The following is a 16,259-nucleotide window of genomic DNA, read 5'->3' on the forward strand; positions in this document are numbered from 1 at the left end:
TACACGACGTCGTACCAGAACGCTAAATCGCTTAGCGGTACGTCTTTGTCAGTAGACAGCTGTAGATGCTACAGATAATATGTACCTACTATAAGTGATACGTCAAACTATATTTAGGTCGGGGGTAGAGTGGTCAAAATAAAAAAAAAAACAAATCATCAAATAAAATATATATTTTTATACGTTTTAGATAATATTACCTGTGCTGTTTAAATCCATCTGTTTTTACCACTTCGCGCAATATGTGTGGGATAGTGGTTTTAAATTCCGATTTGTCTAATAGTGATGTCGCAGGATCCATCATGATTTAGTATCGATGTAAATAGAGATATTTCTTTTTAAATTTTAGTATTGATAACATACTTGTATTTTAGAAGCAATGTAGAGTTATAGAAGATTTTATATTTAATTAATATTGAAAAAAGCCTCTTGAGGCAGAGGATTATTTCTCTGACTATAAAAATCTGTTTAATATAGGGTTAGAAAATACTGAGTTCAAGTTCAACGAACCATTTTTTCATGATGTTATTACGAGCACCATTTAACCCACTCACAATCTATTTTATTTGTATTCTTGTTTAAAACCTGACTCAGTTATAACAGTTAAAAAAAATCTATAACTGAGTCAGTTTTATTATACAAGAATACAAACAAAATTGATTATGAGTGTGGTAGTGAATGGTAGAGAAACATTAATTTCAATGTAGACACCGGACCCGTATATTACAGGTAATTCTTAATTTATTAGATACCAAAGTAGGAACTAGTACCTATTTAAAGAAATTTAATTCCAGACGGAGAAAGTCACGGACGTTCGCTAGTATGAAATAAATTGAACTCGTTAATTAGACTACAAAATCACATTGCATACAGTATAAAAACAAACTTAATCAAGGCATATGATAATTTTTATGATATTATCTTTTATGTTTTAGTAATAAAATACATTGTATCTGATATGCAAGTACTCGTGTGCCTTTCATATCTGATGTAAATGAATATATATAATGATTATGCCACAGTTTTTCAGTAATTGTTGTAATGAAAATTTTCGTATAATAGATGTTTGTGTTCAAACAAAAACTACTTAATGTGATGTTGGAATTTTTATATTGCATGGACAAAGTAATTCATATGGTTTTTTAAATAAAAATCTTTCCAGTTCCTTCATTACGCTGGATTTATAATTTACTTACAATGCGATCATTAACTTTTTTCGCTTGAAATTATTCGCTATCAATAAAGGCGAATCGATATCGAGTATCGACAAAAACAGATATCCGATAACAGCACTGGCAATTCCTCGCCGGCCTCTTAGAGCGCCGCCCTGTAATTTGGCGGCGAGTGTCGGCCATTACCTCTGATACCGAGATCATAATAAATACCCCATTAACGCCCCCATAGCACCCGAAACGACACGACATAATATCCTCACATTCTGACGAATTAAAAAATAATAAAAAACGTAAGTATAGTCTGTGCACCGCTAATCATAAGATATTAAATTGCCACCACAGATTATTGTAATCCGGACGAGGTTGATGGTCAAATCGTACTGTACACCACTAATTTCACTGGAAAAATACCTTATTACCCAAATGCGACGCAAAGCGTAGCGTTTTTTTTTGTTTTCCTATCACAAGTCAACGCCTTACGATCTTTTACCTGATGGCAAATGACGCTGCAGTGTTAGGAGGCGCGATGAGTTGAAGTGGGTATGGCAGATTATTGAATCTATGTCAGTCAGTGGTATTTTGCTTATATCAATAAGTGACTGACTGGCTCAACTCACCCATCACGAGATCTCAAATCTATACTGCCGATTAGCTTGAAACTTAGCTCTATGTGACTGTGTCGATATTATTTAGTCGTTTCGTGACAAGTATTCGTAGATGTTCACTAATGTAACAGATTTCATATATAATATGAGAAATCACAGACCCTTTAAGAGTGTTTAACTTTGTGAAAGCCTTTAGCTTGGTGACACCCAACAAACAATTGAATTTGAAAACATTCGAAAATTGTTAAAGATTAGGAAAATTTGAAATGTCTTTAGCTTCTTTGCATTTATGGCTTGTCCGGACTACTTTAGCAGTTTAGTCGAGCAGCATAAAATTTAGCTGCTAAACGTGCCTGAACACCAAAAATTTAGTCGAGTAGTAAATAGTTTAGTCTACGACTAGGGCCTTCTACCACGCGTCCACGCTCACTGGTTCATCGGCTAAACAAGCCCGAACCTGGTGAATTAGTCGAGTTTATTAGTTGCTCCTAAAATCATAAAATGACGTTTCGCTGGAGCGAAGCAATTCGTCGTGAATTTTTGTACCCATAGCTTCTTTTCATCCACGTCTTCTATAATAGTCAATGTGATTAGTTTAATCAGTTTATTTACTTTATTGCGTTGTAGGTTGTTCATCTTGTAGACAACTCGCTTGTGAACTGTACTCGAACAAAGTGCGATCGATTTTTGGACAGTAGCAAGTAGTTTAGTACGCTACTCGACTAAAATGCTAAAGTAGTCCGAACTAGGCATTAGGTTAGGTGCACTAAGTTACTGTTTGCACAATGCACTTAATAAAGACTTATAGGTACAGCTGATAAGTACTTAAACTCTTTTTTATGAGGTTGATTTTTTTTATTTCTATTGAATAGGATTTTCAATATAATATTTTAAGTAGTCACACATACTTCGCCGTTACGCGCTCTACCTGGCCGGCGCCCGCGGCCGCACCGGTGATAGATTAAATTCGACACGGCATCTCGTGATGTCATGCCAATTTCGAGCCTCATCTCAGATCTGCTGCCGTCACGCTCATTTGCCGCCCTGCCTCGTATCTCACAGCTCAGACGCCGTTAATAACAACTGAGATATATCGAGATATACCGAGATCTGAGTAGTGAGTAATAACTGGTTTAGGTGTTTTTTGTTTTCATTGCAATATTATAGAGAAGTGATTGGAATATCCACGATTTGTTGAGTAGTTGTGCTTCATGGTTTTACCATTGCCTACTTATGTTCTCTCTTATAAAGGCATGATTTACCGTGTCATTTATTATCCAAATTTTCAATAGCATAAGTAAGATTGGACGCCAGTAATGTGATGGTATTTTGTTTTCAGTAATAATTTTGTTCAGCCATGCTATAAAAAAAAAAATATTTCCACCTGCATTTTTATCATAGAATTGATTGTTGTTGAAATTAAAACATATACCTACTTACTGACCGTATTTTATGTTGATGCCCGGTCATAAACATATAATATTATACATCTCCTCCTCCTCCAACTAAAATTTCAATGTACAGAATTTGACAGTTTTATTATAAGTACCTATATTGATGGATATCTTTACCATAAAATAGTTAAATTAGGTAGAGTAGGTACCTAAAATAACACCTATTTAACGGTTTAGTATGGCAGGATTAGTGAAGACATGTTGAGTAAACTTTGTGGGATAAAAACAGTGGCATACCGTGCCTTAGAAGGGCCATGTATCAAAATTAGTTAGGGGGTCCAATTGATAAAGATTTGTCACAACAGAAATAAAAATGCTCGCTTAAAACAAATATGAAATAAACTTAACTTAAGTAGGATGTTGCTAATTTTTGGGGCACGCATAACCCGAAAAACAAGAGTTTTTTTTTTCAAAATTGTTGTCATTTTTGAAGCGAAAACTCTGCAGTTTTTTTTCGGCAGCCGGGAAGCACCAGATTTAGTGAGATTGTACACTCAACTAATTTTTGCTTTTACATAAGGGGCCCCTGTAGTCTGGGGGCACCGTATCATTGATACGTTGTAAAAATGGGGGTTCCCCAAGGATCTATACTGGGACCATTTCTTTTTCTCATTTATATTAATGACCTTCCTTATGTTGATAAGGATAATCATGAGATAGTTTTGTTTGCAGATGACTCATCGCTTATGTTTAAAATTAATAGAGGAGAAATTAATTACGATAATGTAAACAACTCTCTCAAGAAAGTGGTACATTGCTTTGAAGCTAATAATTTAGCGCTCAATATGAATAAAACAAAAACGTGTATATAGCGGTAGCTACGCCCTTGGATAAGAACAGGGAGATGATTACGTCATTGATTAATAGTAGGTATATAGTTTGTTTTGCAAAAGGATGACTGCACCATACCTACAGACTGTGGATGTAGATTGAAAATTATTATAATATTAATACCTCGATTTAATGAGTGCAATAACGTTTTATGAGTTTTGAAAACACGTGCCTCGGCGGTGGCCGCTCGCCGCGCCGTTCCGCGAACTGTTTTATAGAGCGCGCCCCTCCACGCCGGACGGACAAACATACTTGCCAAACAAGCTTCGGGGAACACACCTATTATATATACGTAGCTTGGCAACTTCGTTCGTAACACTCCCGATATTACGCTCGGGCGCGGGCGTGTAGCGATGAATGAAAAAGCCACGACTGATGCACGTCACTTCCCCGCGCGGACGATTTCACACCCGCGCAGTCTTTCCCCCTGTCGCCCGCATATCATGGGAGTGTTATCAACGAACTTGCCATACTATTATAATAACCATGTTGTAACTTGACATTTTTTAATTGTGCCATATATTACATACATACATAATAATTATATGTAGGTATAGAGATCTGGCTCGCTACGTTACGTTACGCTCGTTACGTTAGATCAGCGATCTCTCGCGGTTTTAAAAAAATATTGTTGCCGAAAAGATTGATAAATTAAAAATGTATGATTTATATAATAACTAGCGGACGCCCGCGACTTCGTCCGCGTGGAATTCAGTTTTTCACAAATCCCGCGGGAACTATGACTTTTCTATATATCTATTTCCATTCCAAATTTCAGCCAAATGTCTTCAGTAGCAGCAGCGTAAAAGAGGAACAAATTTACTTACACACTTTCGCTTTTATATTATTAGTGTGATAAGCGATTTAAAAATGGCAGGACATCTGCATTCAAAGATTAAAATTTTTGAATGCACATTTTAAAATGTATTATATTTTTTGCGAAATATAAAACCATATTAGTATACCACATTCGTTTTCTTAGAAGCATATTTTATAGAGCACGGCCCGTTGAAAGCTAACGAACGCGCCAACTCGCTAAACGTGAGCTTCGCGGAACTCTCCGCAGTGGGTAAGCTTCGCACTACAGTAAAACACTCGTACGAATGTTTATGTTCTATGACGTACAACCTAAGCGCCTTCTTCCTTTTCCTTAATATTTTCTGCGGAATTCCAAATTTAAATTTATTGTTGTCTACCCTCCGTAAACTGACTTTCTTTAAGTCATACACTTCGTAAACTGACTTTCCTTGAGTCATACTAGTATTTAAACAATTGTGAGAAGTAATTATAATTATAACAATTATTATTAAATAAACAAATTTGTTTAATATTTATTCTAAAAGTTGGTTTACATCTCCATTTTGGCGGCACGGTACCCTTTAGAACCGTTAATGGAGTTAGGTGCGTAACAGAATTTGAAAAATGTGCTTATGCACTAAGCCTTCTAGAATCCTAATTTGACTTACATATACTAATAATAGTATTAAAGTACCCAAATGTACGTAATTTACACCTACGTAATATTATCTCTCTGTACATTGGAAATGTTAAAGTTGTCCCATACGAAATAGTTTTTAATAGTATTAGGAACTTTTACATACATATAATAAATGAATTGTTTATCTTTATTTCCAGAGATCCCATGGAGTTGATGCTAATGGAGCAGCAGTTACTTCGCTCTCCGTTACGGCTGTACTCGGGGGCGAGCAGCACTATTGAGGAAGAAGCAGAGAAACGGGCGGTCTGGGCCAGGACCCCGCCGGCCTTGCAGCTTCTAGCGCTCGGAGGCCGGGCCTGGCCTTCCGCTTGGCCGCAACCCCTGGGGCTTCCACCAGACCTCTGGTTACAAAAGCCCCCTGCGCCAGTTCGGTACTGCCCGTACCCCCCGCCCGCGCACCCTTCCGCCCCCAGACCGGACCATTCGCCCTCACCGCGACACCCTATGTAAAATATGCACTCGTTCCCAACCTTCAGCAATTCCTATAGAAAGTGGCAAAGACTAATAAATTGAACTTAAATAGTGCTGTGAAAAAGTTTTAAAACCTATGAAAGACTAGAAAATTAAATAAGTGAATAAATGTACCTATTAAATATAAGACATAATTGTGTAATTCGGTCTCTATAACAATATACGTTTGTAATTTGAAGGTTCCTACCCGAATATTAATATTAAATTGTATAGTTAGATCAATTTAGGATACAATTACCTGTATAGTGTTTCCTAATTCTCTGCATTTCTTTGTTTTGAACATTCTTATAATAATTATGATAACGTGTACAGTAAAATTGACAGATTATTAAATTATTAAATAAATGAGTAACCAAAGATTCTGTTCTGTTCTGTGAAAATATTTAAATTGTTGATAAAATTAAAATTCAATAAATAAAATTTACTTTAAAAAATATCATTGACATTCCAAAGTAGACAAACCCATCTAAATCTAATATCTCTTTTGAAAACATAATAATAAAAGACATCGACACCTTCCAGTTAAACTTATTTTAGTAACTACATGTGTGATGCTAAATAACTATTTAGTCTTTAAAGTTAGGTATGTTTACGTGTATAAATGTGTTTAAAGTGTATTTTTTTTCCTCTGACAAACATCGATCGAGGTTGGTAAACTGTCGATCCTTGCCAACCTCGACATTTTAATTAATAAAAAAAGAAACATTTTTTGTTATGAATAATTAATTGAATATGCATATAAATAATTCTATCAAAACTTTGGAAAACAGTGATATAATCGTTCTATTGACAGTGTGTGTATCTGTATATTTTAGAATAGTTATTTATATTCCATTTAACATAAGGTAAATAAATTATCTTTATAAATTATAATTATTGAATATTTTATAAGGATTGGTAACAAATCATTCATAGTTCACACCAAATGTATTTAGTGTATTTAGTATATTCTTATTGCAAGGATAAATATAATTATTATTTACTTGCAACTAAATATAATTATTATTTATGTAAGTGTTAGTATCCATATCACATTGCTTGAATTTTAATTAATTATAAATTTAAATTCATTTTAATATTTGGTTATCTTATGTATTCAAACCAATAAAGTTTTTAACGATTCCATAGTTTATGTTTAATGTAAATAAATGATGGGCCTTGTTTATTGAACACTCATTGGTTTTGGCGAGGTTTGTTACAGAAATAGAATTCCGAAATGTGTAAAAATTATAAAATATTCAATATTAAATTTTAAACTGAAAAACTATAGTGTAGTAGTCAAGGGTAACTTTGCTTTTCAATGCATATTTGGAAATAATAATTATGAAAAAGTACGGTAGTATTTTCAAATTATTTTACGTATTCGTATTTGTGCGTAGATAATCCAAAAATACTGATTTAGGGTTATAACTAATAATAAAAATGTATTGTTACTTTGCTAGAAACACATCAAAATGTCTTAAATATTATTGTTTAATAAAAAATATAATGACTGGTTTAGTCGATATTTGTGATTAAATTTCCTTATTCTCAAAGAATAAAACAAAATAGATGCCAAGGCCCTCTGTCCATTAAAAAGCAAAATTATCCATATATGCATCCTTTAATGTAACATGTTATAAATTGATTGTTATATGACAAGCTCACATTATTTAACATTCCTATATAACATTGTATATAAAGATATAACAAATTTATCCATTTTAAAATATAAACATTATTTATAACATGTTATATTATATATGCTGTATATTACATGTTATATACAGTGTATATTTTACTTGACTACTACAAAATTATATAGAAATTGTATGTATTGTATAGTGGTTGATTAAATTATTTTTGTAGATTAAGCACTGTATATAGGGGTCACATAGTTGTTTGTAATGGGTAAAGATTTTTTTTTTGAAAAAGTAATCTGTAGAAGAAAAATGTGTCAACTGCTCACATACTTTGCCTTCTTTTAATTTATATTATTAAAGTTAATAAGAGATAAAATAAGATACTAAAATTTTGCGATTTTAAGGCTGCCTTTGCGATTAAAAAGGCTTGCGTGTTATGCATTTTTCTTGTGATTGTTACTTGTCTGTCCTATGTTTTTTTGTAAATCAAAGGGTTTCTTGTCTTAATAAAGAGTAATAAAATGAATTTAACAGTGATAATAAGTCTATTTAGAGCCGCTGCAAAGAGACTATCTAAAATTCTAAATACAGTATTACTATAATAGTATGTAATCAACATTCTACTGTACAACAGTGTAATAATTATAGTCACAATAGCCAAAATAATTATTTATATATTTTTCCAACATGCTCGTAATATGACATTAAAATTGTAATATTAATTCAAACCTGAACATCTGCCTGTTAAAAGCGTTAAATTCTAAACAATAATAAATTTTAGGAAGATTATATAACTAATATAAATAGGAGCAATATATCCTTTTCTTTCCGTTAGCACAACAGAAACGCATTTTTAAATTATTCGAAACCCATTTATCAAAAATGTGTTTATGTGTGTTGACTAAAGTAACGTCAGAACAGAAAAAAGGCATTGTTAAATTATGATCGAAACCAGCAAGAAACCGTTGTTTATGAACCAATTCCAGACAGATCATTTATGAACATGTTTCTGTTTTGCTGACGCTCCTTCAGTTTCACACGCAAATGCGCCTCTGTGTACGCCTTACATACCTACAATAACAAAGCAAACCCCCCATCCTAAAGTACGCAAGATATATCATATCTTTTATGCAGAATTTACTGTACAAGAAACAAAACACTCGAGAAGTTTTAGTGTCCAGATTTGACATGTCTCTCAATGTTTGTTGCGCCGTGATTCTTCATTGTACCTCTGAGATTCTTCATTGTACCTAACAGTTCATTTATAAAATTTTAGCTTCAGCAATATATTATGTAAAATGGTCTCTGCTTTGCGCTTATTCTGACTCTCGTCGTACATGATGACAAAAAAAAACAATTTAGTCAAAAAATTTAGGTATAATAAATACATCTAAATACCCAACTGCAGTTATAGTTTATTATTTAGAGCTATAATTATATTATATTGATCAGTGTTTATTTATTATTTATTATTATGAGATTGATCTACTTAATATTATTATGAGAGTGGCTTTAGTAGTTAAATGTACAGACAGGCGTTAAACAGGCGTGAAACTGTAAGCGCCATCACTGCAGAAACCATATATATATTATTAAGTTATCATCAACCAGAGAGACGATGCTAAAAATGTTTTTTTAGTGAACCGGAATCGACGTCATTCTCTTTCTGTATCACTCAAAATAATTTAACAATCCGTTTCTGCTGTGCGGACGTTCCTTGAGCTTACACAAACATGCTTACAACTGTACCTACTACCAAAGTAATAATCCTAGAACAGATCATCTTTATCGTGTGTCATCCCTTACGAGTACAAGTATGAAGAGGAGAAGACATGTATAGAAGACATTTATGTGAACCTTTATTGTAGCTACTAAATTAATTATTATTATTTGTTTATTTAAGAGATTTTAAATTTGGCAAAGATGTGAGCAGTTTGCATATGTAGTGACACATATCAGGGTTGAGGCCCTACGTGTTAATAAACTAAAAGAATACAATTATTGTTTTATTTTTTTAAATGAATTCCTTTTGTCCTTCTCCTAAAATAATTATTATTCCATTATTACTACCTACCTACACAAAAACTACTAATAATTTAATAAGATTCTCACCACATGATGGACAACCTTTGATGAGGATGGTAAAAGTATGACGTCTTGTCCATAAGTACCGAGGTGGTAAATTGCAAGCTTGCAATTACACATTTGCAGAGGCGTAGCTACCACCGTATCAGCCATATTAATGATACGGGGCCCCTGGTCTACAGGGGTAACAAAAATCACTAAAGAGATTTTCGGGATTCCGCTCGTAAATTGGGCCCCCAAACTAAATTTGATCCAAGGCACGCTACGCCACTGCACACATGCAATATATTAAACGGACCTATATAATGATATAAGCATCAAGTTAAGCCAATCATCTTTAAAAAAGGTAAAGTTTGTGGTAGGGGAATTAGAATAATCTAACTAAAAAGTCCGCCAGAAGTGGGTAGTCCAACGGTTCAGGCTAGGCGACGCGGCTAGGTTCAAATATTGAACCAATGACTACAATGTTGAATCAAGTCTAGACGCTAAAGATTTGGCATTCATGACATGACACAGATGTACATACATACTAGGATTCCTACCTATTATTTACCTACTCTGTATTTCTCATGCTCCGAATAAAGTATAGAGAGTTTCATATTTACATTACAAATAGGTAGGTGAGCTGCAAACCGTTAGAATTTGCAACATATACACTATGGTCACACTCATTTTCTTGTCTTTATTAAGAGTCATTAGGCATTATGGAGCGAATATATCGATGAAGGCCTTCCGTCCGGTAATTGCCGGCGATGTAGCGGCCTACAAATTGAAAGCCGCCGCGGCCTGAGGCGTGTATTGATGGATCTCCTGCCATCGGGAAATTATAGCCGGCCCTCGCGACAGCTTCGCAAATTGTGCGTATAATGCTAGTAAATAATATGCCATTCGCTATAAATTCGTATCGGAGCAACACCTAAGTGCATAAGTGATGCTTTTACGCGTGAGCCGGCTACATTGTAATTTCTTTTACTCATCCTCAAGTTCAATGGCGCAATAATTAATTGTCTATGATGTTTTATGTCTATATTATATTTCCTCGATCAGGTCACACGATTGTGGTCCCACGATCTTATTTTCTGTGTAATAAAATCTACGCACCAACAATAAAATCGTAAGTAGCACAATTTGTAGTTAGGAGGGTTTTACTACGTAAAAAAACTTTCGCTTGTTTCCTAAGCTCCCACTGTACTGTTAGGTATAATTTATAAGAGGTACGTACCTTTATATGACCTTATTCCATTATGTCTAACCATGTTTTATACAATACCTACCAATACCTGTGCCGTGTTTCAAAAATGGTTAATATTCCTATTCCTCTCCAATTAGTCGGAATAGGAAGAATTAGTGCCACAAATCAAAAATCGAGCGCCTATAGATCTCACGCCCATAACACACGTTCATAGTCCTTTGTCTGCGAAGGACGCGCATTAAAAGAAGGAAATAACAGCGAAATAAGCACAAAACGGGGCATAAATTAACGCGGGCGTATTCCGCAGACACCGACTGATTGACTCCTTTCATTACCGTCTCGCATTGTTCGGCCGCGAGAGAAAAATTGCATATCCTTTTGGAATCACAACACATTTCATAATTATGGACTATTGTGGCGTTGTCGGAGTTAATTCCTCGAGGACGAGCGAACTCCTCGCCCGGGGTTCGAGATATATTGGTGTGAGCAAAGACGGCACGTGATACTATAATGGCAGCTGTTGATTAGTTTTCAAGAGAACTAGTGTTCGAGGAATGGTCTCGTGGATTTAATGTGCCGCTTGAAGTTTTTTTTTTAATTTTTTTTTATTCTTTTCAAGTTAACCCTTGACTACAATCTCATCTGATGGTAAGTGATGATGCAATCTAAGATGGAATCGGGCTAACTTGTTAGGAGTCGGATGAAAATCCACACCTCTTTCGGTTTCTATACGACATCGCACCGGAACGCTAAATCACTTGGTGTCGTACATCTTTGCCGGTAGGGTGCCGGTAACTAACCACGGCCGAAGCTTCCCACTAGCCAAAAAGTAATAAGATACTAGGTACATGAGTGGCGTTAATATTTTACATTTTAATTTTTTTCTGACAAATTATTTCATTCATTCGGTGTAACACTGTAGTTAACCGACTTCCAAAAAGGAGGAGGTTCTACGTTCGGCTGTATGTATGTTTTTTTTTTTTTTTTTTTTTTTTTTTTTTTTTATGTATGTCCAGCGATAATTCCGTCAATTATGGACCGATTTTAGAAATTCTTTTTTTGTTTTGTAGGGCTTACTTCCAGGGTGGTCCCATTTTTTTCATGTCAGGATCTGATGATGGCATCCTGGAGAAATTGAGGGGAACTTTCGAAAGTTGTAGAGACGGCTAGTACGTTTGTTAGTGTTTCCATAAGGTATTTTAAACCACTACAATTTTATGAAGGTTTGGAGTTGGTCTGATGATGGAGCCGAAACACAGACGATGGAACTCGTCAAGGATTTACAGCAGTCACCTTTTGTTTGGGCTTGATTAATTTGTATTGATGAGTACTTTCCACCTATATGGGTTGTGACTGTATTAAGGGTCTGGTGATGAAGACGAGGGACAGTGAAGAGAACTCCTTGACGGTTCACAGTAGCTACCTTGTGTTTGGACTTGATAAATTTGTATTGATGAAAACTTACCACCTAGATGGATTGTGACTGTATTAAGGGTCTGATGATGAAGACGAGGGACAGTGAAGAGAACTCCTCGACGGTTCACAATAGCTACCTTGTGTTTGGACTTGATAAATTTGTATTGATGAGAACTTTCCACCTAGAAGGATTGTGACTGTATTAAGGGTCTGGTGATGAAGACGAGGGACAGTGAAGAGAACTCCTCGACGGTTCACAGTAGCTACCTTGTGTTTGGACTTGATAAATTTGTATTGATGAAAACTTACCACCTAGATGGATTGTGACTGTATTAAGGGTCTGATGATGAAGACGAGGGACAGTGAAGAGAACTCCTCGACGGTTCACAATAGCTACCTTGTGTTTGGACTTGATAAATTTGTATTGATGAGTACTTTCCACCTATATGGGTTGTGACTGTATTAAGGGTCTGGTGATGAAGACGAGGGACAGTGAAGAGAACTCCTTGACGGTTCACAGTAGCTACCTTGTGTTTGGACTTGATAAATTTGTATTGATGAAAACTTACCACCTAGATGGATTGTGACTGTATTAAGGGTCTGATGATGAAGACGAGGGACAGTGAAGAGAACTCCTCGACGGTTCACAATAGCTACCTTGTGTTTGGACTTGATAAATTTGTATTGATGAGAACTTTCCACCTAGAAGGATTGTGACTGTATTAAGGGTCTGGTGATGAAGACGAGGGACAGTGAAGAGAACTCCTCGACGGTTCACAGTAGCTACCTTGTGTTTGGACTTGATAAATTTGTATTGATGAGAACTTTCCACCTAGATGGATTATGACTGTATTAAGGGTCTGATGATGAAGACGAGGGACAGTGAAGAGAACTCCTCGACGGTTCACAGTAACTACCTTGTGTTTGGACTTGATAAATTTGTATTGATGAGAACTTTCCACCTAGATGGATTGTGACTGTATTAAGGGTCTGATGATGAAGACGAGGGACAGTGAAGAGAACTCCTCGACGGTTCACAGTAGCTACCTTGTGTTTGAACTGGATAAATCTGTATTGATGAGAACTTTCCACCTAGATGTATTGCGACTGTATTAAGGGTCTGGTGATGATGACGAAGCACAGTGAAGAGAACTCCTCGACGGCTCACAGTAGCTACCATGTGTTTGGACTTGATAATTTTGTATTGATAAGAACTTTCCACTTAGATAGGTTGTGACTGTACACACGCAGAGAGTATGCTAACACTAAAAATAAAAAAATAAAAATTTTAATAAAAAAAATTCAACCGACTTCCAACTCAAAAAATAACTTTAACTAAAAAGCAAAAAATAACATCCTACCTATGTGCTACCTTCTGATCAGTTTGAAGGCGGTGCCAAGCCAGTGTCGTGTTTTAATTAAAGCTGTTTCTGGAATAACCACAGAAATTTTGTAGTTTAAACGTATTTAATTAAAACATCACTGGCTTGGCCCCGCCTTCAAACTGATCAGAAGGTAGCACATAGGTAGGATGTTATTTTTTGCTTTTTAGTTAAAGTTATTTTTTGAGTTGGAAGTCGGTTGAATTTTTTTTATTAAAATTTTTTTGTTATTGCTCTGTGGTCGAAGCCAACATTAGAAGATCCGTATTGAAGAACTAAATCAAAGTTCCGAAATCAAAACAAAAAAAAATCGAAACCGAAAATGCAATGTTCCGCAAATATGGTAGGTATTTAATAAGCTTATTGCTTAAACTGCATAAATATAGAATAATTCTGAATTAGCCCAAAAAGTTTAAATTGGCGTCATTGTCCTAAAAAGCATAATTGTTCATTAAGCGGGCGGATGAAATAAAGTTTATCGCTGCTACAATTGTATTGAGAATTTCCTTGAAATTGAATGCATTGGTTAAAATGTTAATGAAATCGGTAATTGGATTAAAACTAACCAAGAATAAAAGTTTGACATATCGGCATCTAATTCTTGCTTTACCAATGATTATTAGCGGATACATTTTGCTTTTGTTGTAAGAATTGGTATTTGTATCCGAGATGTTTATGTGGTAAGCTACGATTTCTTGGCTTTAATTGCACTCATTTGTTTTGCCTCGTGGCGGTATTGTTCCCAGGGCTGGGCGCGGACCTTTGCCGCAGATTATCAGCGAGTGAAGCGATAGGAGGCTCCACGTGCTATCTCCGTCCGGTCATGCCCTACGAGATCGCGATCTGTAATATTTCTTCTTTAAGAATTCCCAGCGCGGCATTTAACATAATTATTATTGTAATTTAAGTATCTTCCCATTAATTTACAAATAGATACCAACTTTATGGCATTTAATTTCATTGAATATTGTGATGTTCGTTTTTTCCATGTCTCATGTTGTTTAGAAGCTCACAAGTTAGGTAAGATTATTTTGGTGCAAGATGGCGTTGTCTGAGTATGTTAATTTATAAAGTACTTGGCAATGTTATTGTATGAATATGTTTGTTTAAACTACCTTCATAACCTAGATAGAGTCTGAGATGACAACATTATAACTGTCTATCTACTCTATGTTTCTTATCTTACGGGGCTACAACCGTAATGGGTATCTGGTAATTTCGGTGTTAAAACAAAAATGTCCTTTCTGACAATGAGTGTTCGCTTTGTATGTAGCTATTTAATTATCTACTGACTTTAAGCAAATACCTTTATAAAATACTAGTAGACGCCGCGAGGTTTCAAGCGCGTGATTCCCGTTCTAGTAAGAATACGGGGATAAAATATAGCTTATAGCCTTCCTCAATAAATGGGCTATCTAACACTGAAAAAAATTTTTCAAATCGGACCAGTAGTTCCAGAGATTAGCGCGTTAAATCAAACAAACAAACAAACTCTTCAGCTTTATAATATTAGTATAGATTTGGCGTTTATAAAGTATTTGGCGATGTTACTGTCTGAATATGTTTATTTAAACTACCTTCATAACCTACAGATGACAACAATATAACTGTCTATCTACTTTACGTTTCTTAACTTACGGGGCTACAACCGTATTGGGTAGCTGGAAATTTCGGCGTTAAAACAAAAAGCCCTTTCTGACAAAATTTCGCTCTGTGTGAAGTGAGTAGTTATTTAATTATCTACTGATTTTAAGCAAATACCTTTATAAAATATACCTAACAGTGATCTGTAAGATTCCAATTTTTCGGTTAACGATTTCGGATAACACTAATAACGTTAAAGCACAATCAATTTCAGCTACAAACAACGGGAAACTGTCGGGACAAATAAAAGACGTAAATTTGCGTTTAGCGTTGCTCCAGTGCGGTGGTGGATCAGGCTAGATGTCGATACGGACAAGCCATTGCCCGCTGTCCGGCAAACGTTTTTCTAAGTCAATGTTCCAATTGTAACGGTGTACGTCTGTCCGGGTTTCCGGCGTCAGCTGCCAGCTCTAGCGCGATAGACAAGTAAATAGAGGAGGCTAATCGTCACGTCGAAAGGAAACGACGAATTACTCCGTCACGGAGCGCCCAACGATTGCTTTGTCCGGCGCTGGGCGAACACCTGTGTGAACTTTGTGCTGAATCAATTGTGCTCTCCTCACGATTATTAGGCTGATTTGTTACTCCGTTGTGCGCTGAGGCCGATAAACAGTTTCTGTTTTTCCTATTTGGAAAGCTAGGCAGTTAGGAAGAATTTAAGACTCAACTGTTTTTTTTAAATACGTTATTATGATGTCAATTTGATACTACAAATACAGTGCGGATTGATGGATACCTAGTATATATGTTTAACAATGACAAGTCAGACCTTGACTGTGATCTCACTAGCAGGCTAATTCTCTAACCGTGACGTATGTTTGACACATACGAAATTGAGATTCTATGTGGCAAATGTCATACGGTGCCTACTGACAAACCTTCGT

At 35.5% G+C, this 16,259-nt stretch overlaps 1 protein-coding gene across 2 annotated transcripts in view; it reads left to right on the forward strand.

Moving 5' to 3' along the window:
• Positions 1 to 9,654, forward strand: part of LOC112048683 (T-box transcription factor TBX20-like) — a 117,601-nt gene extending 107,947 nt beyond the window's left edge. For both annotated transcript variants that reach the window (XM_024086327.2, XM_052891199.1), the window contains one exon: positions 5,701 to 9,654. In XM_024086327.2, coding sequence (XP_023942095.1) covers positions 5,701 to 6,013 — 313 coding nt within the window. In that variant the 3' untranslated portion in view covers positions 6,014 to 9,654. The remainder of the gene's footprint in view (positions 1 to 5,700) is intronic.
• The last annotated feature ends 6,605 nt before the right edge of the window (positions 9,655 to 16,259 follow it).

The sequence above is a fragment of the Bicyclus anynana genome, chromosome 3 (assembly GCF_947172395.1).
Source record: "Bicyclus anynana chromosome 3, ilBicAnyn1.1, whole genome shotgun sequence".
Taxonomy (NCBI): domain Eukaryota; kingdom Metazoa; phylum Arthropoda; class Insecta; order Lepidoptera; family Nymphalidae; genus Bicyclus; species Bicyclus anynana.